We start from the raw sequence: 12601 nt of genomic DNA, 5'->3' as shown, positions 1-12601 counted from the left end.
CATGGTTCTCTCTCTTCTCGCAAAAAACACAACATAAAACGGCAAATATTCACTTCACTGCTGCTTTTCAGATCCAGTCCACAGGGAACTGCTCAAACCCAAATCCACAGAACAAAACCACTGTGACATTTGGATGATCTATTCTGAAAGATCAAAGGTTCTTTTCTTTGATGAACAAACAGTGGATTTACGTTATTGGGTGGCCTACAAAATGTGTTATTTTATATTATTGCTAAACTGGATTCTTTTCTAAACATCTCTAAAAGATGTGAACAGAAAGCCAGAGCCTTAACCCTCACAGCGAGGCCAGCTATGCAAACAAAAGTATGGATATCAGGCAAAACAAACCAGGCGCTCAACCAATATTCCTGACCAAGCTGAACTACTGAGAGTCTGACCTACTTCACATTTTAGATTTGTCTTCAAACTAACTTTACAAATGACTTTTTTATCACTCTTTTATTTGATTTTCGGCTTAGTGCTTTTATTAATCAGGGGTCACCACAACGGAATGAACCGCCAACTTATCCCGCATATGTTTTACATAGGGGATGCCCTTCCAGCTGCAACCCAGCACTAGGTCACCGATACACTCTCATTCACACACACACATACACTACAGACAATTTCAATAGTATCTGGATGCAGCCTTTATGGTGCAAGCTGAGATTGCAGCAATCAGCGATGCAATGTCAGACACAATGCACTCAATGGAGTGAATGACGTCACTGTGACGGGTAGGGCTAGGTGAGCGCATTAAAAAGCATTGGATGCAGCTCAGATTGCACTGCACCAGGTCTGCATCCAGACTCCTCTCGACAATTTAGCCTACCCAATTCACCTATAGCACATGTCTTTGGACTTGTGGGGGAAACTGGAGCACCCGGAGGAAACTCACACCAACACAGAGAGAACATGCAAACTCCACACAAAAAATCCAACTAACCCAGCCGACCCTCAAGCCAGCGCCTTTCTTGCTGTGAAGCAATAGCGCTACCCACTGCACCACCCATTACTTTAGAATATTTTACAAAAATAGTTTAACTAGATTAAAAAAGGTAATACAAACCTCTGTATTGGCTTGATAAAGCTTGACCAGAAAGCCTTTTTAAGCTTTAAGTTTTAACCTTTAGGTTTTAACATTTTAGCACACTGCTGTCATATTTTTTTATCTAGTTGTTAACATTTGTATCCAAAGACTATATTGTTAACATGTGTTGTTAGCATAACTGCATTCACACATTTTGTTAGCATGTTTTAAACCATCGCTTGATGTTTTGAACATGTTAAACAAGATGTTAACATGTTTTAAGGTGTAACTAACAATAATAGTAAGTATAACATGCTAGCATGTTTCTAAAATGACGTAACAAACTGTTAGCACTCCACACAAGTTAACTAAATATTAATATAAAATATAATATTATTAAATATTATCATGTAGTGTTATCGTTATTACATTTTAACATTTTAAAGAAGCTGCCAGTGTTAGCATCTTTTGCTAGAACATGTTAATAGCTCTTTTCTACAATGATTTTATACACTGCTAGCATATTTTAACATAAATAAATGCACAAAATAGATGGATGTGATCACATTTGTGGGATTTTACAAGTTTTGTTCATTACTTTGAGGATGCTGGAAGTACAATCAGTTATACACAAAGTCAGAACGGTCTGAATCTCTGACCAGAGTTTTTTGGGTTTAGTTTGAACACTCAAGAAACTCCAGTAAGGGTAGTTTTTTTAAATTGAAGTAAAGTTGGTTTTATATACACACTCTTTCGGACTTTCTCCTTAAAAATATACTTTCAGAAAACTCCTCTTTGTAAATTCTAAATAGTAAAGTCATGTTAGCGGCTCATGTCTCTCAAAGTACAACATTGCTCACAGTCAAATAAATAATGCTAACGTTGTTTTGAAGTCATACTTACATGTGTTTTAAGACTGCATTTACAAAGTACCATGGTAAACAATATGGGGAGCATGTCACAAGCTGTCACTGAACGAATGTGCGAATATAAAACCTTCACCTCAATGTTTCTGAAGACCTTTAAATCTCAAGCCAACATAAACATCAGTACACCTCAACATCACATGTACTTTGCATTGAACGAGTAAAATATTAATACAGTAATGTATTACAAACGTCAATCATTAAATCAATGCATGAAGAAAGCAGCTGAAGATGGACCAGACTTGACGTGTAGTACCACTATTTACTATTGTAAATGAAAGCCCAAGTTCACAAAAGAAGCAAAGACTACTTCAATGGGTTCAAACTTGCCATGTTAATTTCCATTCTGTTAATTTGTTTCATTACTGGTTTAACCTGATTTACTTGTACTTAAACACATTCAAAAATGTATACGTACATCACATTATCATATGAAATCGTCGTATATCACATTATATCATTATTAAGCCATTTCTGAAGTGGAATTAGCAATAAAAGTGTTTTTGAACAACTAAGATACCTCAAAAAGTATAAAATTATCAAAACAAACCCTGCATTAAATGTGCACCAGAAGTAAACACAGTGTTAGAAAGCAGTAGTAAGTTGTCCAGCAGCTTGCATCATCAGTGCATGTTCTCTCTACACACGCACCCGGATACAGTAAAACAAATCAGGCGAAACCACAAACATCAAATGTGCTTCACAGAAATACCTTTATAAAGCGACTCGACACTGTTGTTTATGTCTCGTGGCGCTCCAGTCGTAGTAAAAACCAATGAAGTGAGTTAAACACCGTGATGATGTGGGCTTGCAGCAGTGGAGGAGCACGTGGCATCAGATCCGCCAATCACAGAAGAAAAGAGTCTCCCTCCCCTTGCGATGATAGGAAGTCGGACACATTTCCGCAGATCGGTTCCTTTGAAGTTTATACCAGTCTTGGTTTTAATTATGTATGTTTGTGTATTACAATGTGCAGAACTGTGATCTGTGAGCAACTCATATTTTTTTCAGATTTTAGATTTAGTTATCTGTTAATGACATTTTAAGAAATGTTGTTTTTGTATTTATTTATTCATTCATTCATTGTATTAAATGCTTAAAAAACATTTACAACAAATGTCATCAATCAAACAACAACAATCCAGAGGTTTTCAGTCATTTAGTCCAAGACATGTGCCAAGTCCTTCATCAAAGTCCTTGTCCGTATTGCTTTTAAGTTTGTTGATCCCTCAATAGACTCAAAATACAATTTTATTTCAATTTTAAATTCAGAAAAAAAGGTTTACACTTACAAAACTTGCTTTTGTGAATATGAAATTTGACCAACAGGAAAATAAGGTTCATGAAATATATATTACTTCCCAGCACACTATTTTCTGTTTAATAGATGTCTAATAGACATCTAAAGCTTGGCTAAAACAAGGCTAAACTGGGCTGTCAGTGAAAATCTAATAGACATCTAACAATAGACCAAAACTAGACAAGTCGTCAAATAGACAGATTAGACAGTCTTTATGTGTGTAGTCATTCATTCCTGTTTATTTGATGAATAATCTAGTTTTGGCCTATTCCTAGATGTCAATGAGATTTTCACTGACAGCCCAAATTTAGCCCTGTTGTAGCCAAGACAACTATTTTCAATCAATAATATCACACCAAAATGTCACTGAATGAGGCCAATTCCAAAATAAATAAACAGAAGCCTTTTAAGATTACACTGGTCTGGATAGCATCTATGAACCTACTTTGTTCATAAAATTGTTTTGCAGAAAATGCACTTTATAATTTTTTTAACACCTTAACATGAACTGATATTTTAATATTATATTACACATTATATTACATGACATGCAATTTTATTTCATTAATTCACTTATGGTTTTCTACACATGTTATTTTAATAATGTTTCTAGAATATGTTTGCAACATACTGTACACCAACAGCAAAATATATAATGAAAATCTGTTTAATTCGTTAGAAAATGTGTGTAATTCATATTAAAAATAAAATATGTTTCAATCTAATAAATTAATTTATTTTTTATAAATAAATTAACTCAAACTTTATTATTTCTTTTTCTTTGAGCAGATATAACTTTTTTTATTAACACTTAAAGAACAAAGTACAGAACAATACAAATACAACAAGAGAAAGAAAGAAAGAAAGAAAGAAAGAAAGAAAGAAAGAAAGAAAGAAAGAAAGAAAGAAAGAAAGAAAGAAAGAAAGAAAGAAAGAAAGAAAGAAAATAAAAAGGTAAGGGATGTACAAAAAACCAAATATAAATAAGACAAACAAATATATGTGTAAGTATACATACTTAAAAAAGGGTAAAGACCTTGACTAAGGTAAAGTTGGTTTAGTGACAACTTGTGACATGCTCCCTATATTGTTTACCATGGTAGGCTACTTTCAATACTCGGACTGAAATCACTTGAAATTATGATTCAAAACAACATCAGCACTATTTATTTGACTGTGAACAATAAAGTACTTTAATACTCATTGACTTCTAATATGATTTCACTATTTAGAATTTGTAAATAATATTTTTCTGAAATTATGTTATTAAGGAGGATGTCCGGATGTGTGAATATAAAAACCAACTTTACCTTAATGAGGCTTTAAGGGATTATAGAATCTTGAAGATTTCAAGTAAAAAACCAGTTTTAATGGTTTATTTTAGTGCTTTGCTTTATGCTGTTCTTATAATATTCTAATTATTTTAGTATAGCAGGATAAAATGTTTTTTGGCTATTAAATTGGCATTTGTGAATATGGTACTTTGTAAATCAAAAGATTAATAACATAAGCTTCCTTCTCTATTTTTGTTACAGTTCAAAAATCCAGAATTAACATGTTGGTATCCTAAATGAAAATGTGGCAATAATTTGTGGTCAATGAATTTGGATTTGTCGTGCCAAATTTTCTTTGAGAAATGACAATTATACAATATATTGGGCAGTTTCTGGCTGTGACAAAGAAAATGAACAGTTTTAATCTATGTCTTGTCTAAACTTGGAAATAAAATGTTTGACGGGGTAAAATTCATGTAGAGTTTTAAATGAGACCTCTTTAAATTTGTTTGTGATAAAAAAGTTAGGCAACGATTTGTGGACTACGTCACTTTTCGGCCTTCTTGGAATGCGTGTATTATTTGCGTACTACGTCATTCCGTCTTCCCCTTAGTAACCCTCGGCGGCGTCTCAGGGAGGCAGAATCACAAGATGGTGAGTTAAAGCGCTTATAATAAACGAATTTCAACATGTAGACTCCTTCGCTCTGAATTTCAACCTTCTGTTAGTTTACATTGTTAAAATCTTTTGATGTTCGCCGTTATTTCCGAGCAGACTCGTAGCTCTTGTAATCTAGCGGTTTTAAAGATGAGCAGCGGTTCTCGGTCGTGGATGAGATTAGCTTTCGGGATTGATTGTTTAGGTGTCACGACTGTTCGACAATTGCGTATTAAGTGCGTTTTATATATGTTCTCATGTCTGTTTGGGGGTTGGAAATGATATTAAGGATCTATTATCTTTAATTAGCCATCCCTCTAGCATTCATTATTGCTCCTCTTGAAAGCTGTTTGTTGTTGATGCTCGTGCGTATGACGTCATGTTGCACGCATTGCAAAAACTCAGATCACTGTACATTCTGCGCCTTTTAGGGTTTGTTGTCCATTTTACGGAAACTGAAGAGCACCCCAGATCAGGAGGTGAGGATATTGCTTCTAGGACTGGACAATGGGGGAAAGACGACCTTACTGAAACAGCTAGCATCTGAAGACATCACTCATATCACTCCAACACAGGTACAGACACGGTTACTGTAACTACTGCATTCACATCTCCAGATAAAGCTAATTAGATTAAATTGATATAAACCACTTTGATCAAAGATGAATGAGGGTTTTTAGGCATCAGTGTTTTTGCCATGCATTAAAAGATGTTTTGATTTATTGTATTTTTCAAAAAAAAAAGATTCAATCAATTTATCGATATATAATCATACATTTTAGACATAAATTGCAGAAGACACCCAGTAAAATACAATATCAGTCATGATAAGAGTTTATACACCAAAACCTTTATTTATAAAAAGAACAATGATTGATGGCACATTAAATGGCTCAATTTAAGATTAAATGCCCTTTGATCTTAAATAGACTCTTTTAAAATATAATCAAATAACTATTGTACAATTCTTTGCCTTCAAAACGCCAATTTTTTGTCAATTTCTATACTTGCAAATAGCATTTTAATTTTTAAACATACCGCAAACCATATACAATCCTATCTACCCCAACAAATCAATCCCAAATAAAACAATGAACATCTGAAAAAAAAAAATTAATAAAAATTCAAGTTGACCTGTAGTTATTTTTAATAACCCTTTTTTTTCTTCTTCTAGGGTTTCAATATCAAGAGCGTCCAATCACAAGGATTCAAATTAAATGTGTGGGATATTGGTGGTCAGCGAAAGATCAGGCCCTACTGGAGAAACTACTTTGAAAACACAGATGTACTGGTGAGACCGTGTGTCTGATTAACGATCATCCCACAATCTATTTTGCACCAAAACATTTGGTTAATTGGATGTTTTTTTTATTTCAGATTTATGTCATTGATAGTGCAGACCGCAAACGATTCGAGGAAACGGGACAGGTGATGCATTGTCACTGTAGGGCTTTTCACATTTTAAGTAGTAAACCCTTAGCCCTGGATTATTATGCTGCACGTTTCACATGGCTTATAATTAACACTTGGCTAATAATTAATTCTGGGTTTCCATACATTTAGGTTTCACACTGTACAATCTTAAGCCTGGGCTAAAGGGATTGTTCACCCAAAAATAAAAATTGTTATCATTTACCTTTTTTTGTTTGCTTCTCTCGTTAAACACAAAATAAGATATTTTGGAAGCCAGTAGCCATTGGTTTCCATTGTGTTTTTTTCTTACTATGGAAATCAATGTTGATCGTCAGTAAATAGTAAAATTTACATTTTCATTTACTGATTTTTGGGTGAACTATCCTTTTAATGCTCTTATTAGCATGTTTGCTGAGCAACATAAAAAGCTTATAAAAACTCTAGCATTGTGCAGTCTTTTAATATACAGTATTTTGCCGTTTTTTATAACCCGAGGTAAAAAAACAGGACTAACCCACTTCTAAATTACTACTCTGAAACATTCCTTGTAACCCCAATTTTTACTTCATTGTCAAGAAATCGTCATATCTCAAGCGCATTCCCTGTATGTGTGAGCATTTCTAGTGTTCTGTCTTTGTTGCTCTGCGTTACAGGTCTATCAAAACCTATACCACGAGATTCATGAACAGTTTTTATCAGAAAGCTTTAATAACCATATTAAACACTGAACTGAAAACACATTCTTGACATGTAAGAATAACATTGGCGTATAGCACTTCATTTTTTCACAGAGCTTGTTGCTAAATTGTTATTTCTTATTCTTGTGCAATATGGTATTTATATAAATATTAAATATTCCTAAATATTCCTAAATATTCCTTAATTAATTGTTTACACATTATGTGGGCTGGTTATATTGGTAACTTGTTTGTTTAAACATTATTGGTCATTCTTCTTGAGTCTTGACACAGAAAAGAAATTTGTCTTTAACACTGCTAACATAAATACAACCTTACAACAATCACATAATAGCAAAACTCTACAAGACAACTACATGAATTTAAAAACGTTGTATATAGAACTTAAACTATATTAACGCAATAGATATTACTACAGATCATTCCCAGCAACCACCCTATTCACTTCACAGTGATCCGATCCAGGAAAACAACTGAAATTGGGATCAATGACTTTTTATAAGCATTTCTTGGGGCTCTAGGAATTTTTAACCTTTGTCCTGATTGTAAAAAGTTGTTTGTGACCAATTATCGTATTTGTCTGATTGATAATTTGCGATAATTCTTCTGTTTAAGTGTTGTGTTCCCAAACTATGAGACAATATTATATGTGAGAACATTCTCTATCAATGATCTATATGCCATGTTTAAAGTCTGTGTACAAACATTAAAACTTTCCAACTTGTAGAAGAGACCAAGGCGCTGTTTTCCTTCTAATAAACAGCCTCAACATTAGTTATCAAAATTCAGTTTATTGTCAATAATTGTGCCTAAATCCTTCAAATTCAAGACCTGCTCTACTATGCATCTGCTGCTCTTGTTCGATTTCCTAGACTTCTTAGTTTTTTTGTTTTTTCAATATTAAGATGAATTTTTGCCAAACCAGTCTGTAATACTGTCAATATATTTAAATGTGGCCAAATGTGCAATGACAAAAAAAAAAACAATCAATCAATAACAGTTTCGAAACACTAGTAGGCAGTGGAGTTTCTGTGGTCCACTATGTCGAGTTTCTTTACTGGTGTTTTACATCCTGGCCAAATTTGTCTTCATCACTCTGTCCTCTCTCCAACAATCAGCTAGTATGTGGTGTGCAGTCTGACGCAATATGGCAACCGTCATGTCATCCAGTTGGATGCTGCACACTGGTGGTGGATGGAGATTTCCCCCAATGTGTAAAGCGCTTTGAGTGTCTAGAAAAGGGCTATATAAATGTAAGGAATTATTATTATTACACTAGAAAGGCGTGAGATGTTACTGTAGAAAAGTATTTTAAACTCACTCATTCTGGGAAGAAAGAGGTGGGAACTGGCAAATGTTCAACAACTTTAATCCTATAAAATAAACCCAAACCAAAAGTATCCATCTGAGCTCCTCAATGGGACTCTGCTCCCATGGCTCTCGACCCTGCCCACTACATGTTGTCATGATTTTTAGCTACATTCATGAGTGTCAGGGTATTCCGAGGGCTATTGTGTGCACTTGACGCAGAGGTATAAATTGGCTCGACCTGGAGTTAAAGTTACCATGAAACGGAAGTTAAGATTTAACTTTTTTTCCTTTATCATGATGTACATCCACTTGAAACGGTCCTGAAATTAAGAAAAAAAATGTTGGGCAGTCATGATTTGGTCCTTTGGGAACCAATTGGATTGTTTGGAAGATGGGCATTGCTAGCAAAATGAAAAAAGATTAATGAATGTATGAAGGCATAGTCGAAACAAGACACGCCCTGATAGCTCCGCCCCAAAGGCATCCCATGTGGCCAGAAGTGAAGACCAATTGTTTTAAGGTGGGAGAGAAGGTTATGATATTTGATTAAAGGGGATTCTGAGGGCAAATCAATTTTTACAAAATAATGAAGTGCACAGATACATCGATTACAACAAGCACTACTACTGTATATACATACACAAATAAGAAGAGTACATTTTGTTTTTATTCCGACTTTAAAAGCGTGTCTAGAACAATGATAATACAGGGGTAAGCACAGTGTGAAAAGCCTTTTAGACTATTTTTTGTGCTATTGCAAGCACTTTGTGTTCTCAGTGTTTAAATAAATGATCTGCATGCAGGAGCTGGCTGAGTTACTTGATGAAGAGAAGCTCAGCGGTGTCCCGGTCCTGGTGTTTGCTAATAAGCAGGATTTGCTCACAGCAGCCCCTGCGTCTGAAATAGCAGAAGGATTGAATTTGCACACTATCAGAGACAGAGTGTGGCAGATTCAGTCCTGTTCCGCCCTCACAGGAGAGGGAGTCCAGGTCAGTTTGAAAGGCATACCGATGTACAAATGATCCTAAAGCTATTTGGGTTGACTCTGATGTTGTATTTCAGGATGGCATGAACTGGGTCTGCAAGAGTGTGAACGCTAAGAGGAAATAGTTTTCTGTTACCGTGGCTTTCGTTTCTGGACACGCAGAGGGAATGGTGAAGTCTACGAGGGATTGTCAGTAGGTGTAGGAAATGAAGGCACCCCTTCAAAACTATTTAAGTTTAACTTTCCTTTTTTTTTTAAAATGGGCCTACTATGGTCCTGTATACATACAATGAGTTAATAGCATGCTTTCACTAGTCTTTCAATAGCGACAGTTCACCCGGTGATAAAATTAGCTGTTAATATACCTACCCACAGACTTTTTCTTCAGTAGAACATTAAAAAGATGATTTTTTAGATGAATCTGTGGTTGTTTGTGGTTTATAAAATGCAAGTCAATGGTTACTGCACTGCAAAAAATGCTTTTCTTAGATTTTTTTTGTCTGGTTTTTAGTCTAAATATCAAAAAATTCCTATATCAAGAAGCACTTTCTAAACAAGCAAAACATATTGTCTTGTTTAAAGAAATAAAAACGCAAAAATTGTGTCAGTTTTTCCTTTAAAACAAGCTAAATAATCTGCCAATTGGATTAGCAAAATAATCTTATGTCGAAAAGAAAAACAAGATTATTTTGCTTACCCCATTGGCAGATTATTTTGCTTGTTTTAAGAAAAAACTCACTTAATTTTGGCATGTTATTACTAAGAAAAGCATATTTTGCAGTGTGCCATCCTAAATAAAAATAAAAAATAAGTGGCACTTGAAGATACTGTAAGGTCTTATGTAGCAAAGTGATCAGACTACACAAGAAACTGAACATTATTTACAAGATTAAAACCTTGTGGTAGATTGATTGTTTCACATCATAGTACTTCAATGCATCTTCAAAAGCCATGCATATGTTTAATTTTATCTGTACTTGCCTTTTGACTAATCAAGTACCACATTTTTCAGCTAAAATTCCCCCTTCATCCTGCATTATCTCATTGTGTGTAATTTACCAGCTGTTTTTGGGTGAACTGCCGCTTGAAACTCTGAATTAGGAAGTACGTCCATGTGATTCGCATTGATTTGACTGCTTTTCTTTAGTTCACACGTGTCAAAGCCAGATCCTGGAGGGCCGCAGCCCTGCACAGTTTAATTCCAACCTTGCTTCAACATACTTATAGGTTTCAAACCATCCTGAAGAACTCAATTAGTTTGATCAGGTGTGTTTAATAAGGGTTGGAACTAAACTGTGCAAAGTTTCGACCCTACAGGAACTGGCTTTGACACCTGTGCTTTAGTTCATTTCAGATCTTAATCACTCTGCCTTCATTTCTTGAGATGAGTGACTTGCGTTTTTATAATGAATGTTAGTTATTTAGAGGATTTTGTTACTGAGATATTTCTAGAAGTGACAGCCTATATCATTCAGTTCAACTGCTGTCTTTTCATACTTGCTCGCTGACATAAAACTCCATCTCATGTCATATATACATATATATTTTTTAGATTTTCCTGAGAGTAATGAATTACGAGATACAGATTATTCTACCAAATGCAACGTATCAAAAACATCAGTTTGTCCAAAAGAAAAGGGGGACCATTGGTAGGGTAGGAAATGTGTTTTTGATATTACTATGTAAATAAATGTTCCACATAGCAAATTATTTTCTGCACATATAAGTAAATTTTACAAATCCAGGATTTCTTAGAGCTCTATATTGAGATGGCCTGTACAGCTGTAATCTAAACACTACAAAAAGGTAAAAGTCTATTGTCGTCACATCGAGATTGTTTCTGTAGTGTCTCTGAATGTCATGATGTGTGTGAAATTACTGAAGCATATTGAGTAAAACACTGAAACCATGGACAAGTGTGTTGTTTTATTGGCCGCGGATTCTTTTAATCAGTCATTTCTGTTGTTTATTATCTTTGATTTGACTGTTATTGTGCTAATGCTAATACTACAGTCTTTCTATCAGACACATACACACACACACACACTCAACATATGGTGCTGACAGAGGCACATACTCCTAACCACACTGTGTTTTTGTATGCTACTGTATTAATGGTTAAAGTCTAATGTATATATATATAATTTTGGGGGGGAGGAGGTATATTTCAGAATATTTAGGTGTAGTATAGGTGGCACTATTGCCCATGTTTACCATGCTAGCATCAGTCGTTTCAATTGCTGATTTTATATTGTTTCACTGGTTTTATAGTTAAAATTATAAAACAAAGAAAATAACCATAAATTATTAAACCATATTAAATTCTATACATTGTAAAAGCATTACACAGGTATTATATAACTGGCATTATATATATATATATATATATATATATATATATATATATATATATATATATATATATATATATACATACACACACACATACACACACATATACATATACACACTTTTTATTTTTTGTTATTATTATTATTATACACATTATATTAAAACACATACAAATAGAGAAGGAAAAAACAAACCGAGATTGGAAAAGTCAAAAAAAAAAAAGAAATACTGATCAGATGCGTGTGTGCGCGCATGTAACGGTACTGGGTGGACAAGTCAAAGCACATAAATAAGTAAACAAAATATATATACATACAACATGCATAAAAGTAGGAAGCATATTTAATATCAAAATATTATAAATATCAAAAACTGAAGTGAATAATATACTTATAAAAACATAACAAAACATAAAACAAAACCAATCAGTGATATGGAATAACAACAATGGTTGTAATGTAATGATGCAATGACAGTAAATATGACAACTACAGCAATAATAATTATAATGACAGTAAAAAAAACAACAACAACAATAATACTAAATAATAGTAATACACACCAATAACTACTACTACAATGACCACAACTATTAAAACGAACATTATTACAATTACTACCACTGTTACTACAACGACTACTACTACAACAATTA

General features: G+C 34.0%; 2 protein-coding genes across 6 annotated transcripts in view; one reads left to right on the top strand and one right to left on the bottom strand.

Moving 5' to 3' along the window:
• sfxn2 (sideroflexin 2) overlaps positions 1-12601 on the bottom strand; it is a 48210-nt gene that overhangs the window by 11149 nt on the left and 24460 nt on the right. For 2 of the 5 annotated variants that reach the window (XM_021480030.2, XM_073917442.1), the window contains exons 1-2: positions 2507-2738; positions 1-13 (exon numbers count right to left, since the gene is read on the bottom strand). The exon at positions 1-13 is cut by the window's left edge and continues 155 nt beyond it. In XM_021480030.2, coding sequence (XP_021335705.1) covers positions 1-3 — 3 coding nt within the window. In that variant the 5' untranslated portion in view covers positions 4-13; positions 2507-2738. Of the gene's footprint in view, positions 14-2506; positions 2739-12601 lie in introns of those variants that run through there. The other 3 variants (XM_005169471.5, NM_212730.1, XM_073917441.1) reach the window with 3 other exon arrangements.
• arl3b (ADP ribosylation factor like GTPase 3b) lies at positions 5142-11505 on the top strand. Its single transcript, NM_001044908.2, is given in 6 exon segments — positions 5142-5184; positions 5619-5762; positions 6362-6478; positions 6565-6615; positions 9413-9598; positions 9672-11505. Coding segments are annotated over 6 exon segments (549 nt in total). The 5' UTR covers positions 5142-5181; the 3' UTR covers positions 9720-11505.

The sequence above is a fragment of the Danio rerio genome, chromosome 12 (genome assembly GCF_049306965.1).
Source record: "Danio rerio strain Tuebingen ecotype United States chromosome 12, GRCz12tu, whole genome shotgun sequence".
Taxonomy (NCBI): domain Eukaryota; kingdom Metazoa; phylum Chordata; class Actinopteri; order Cypriniformes; family Danionidae; genus Danio; species Danio rerio.
The sequence above is the reverse complement of the archived record's forward strand: the minus strand, read 5'-3'. Positions and strand labels throughout refer to the sequence as shown.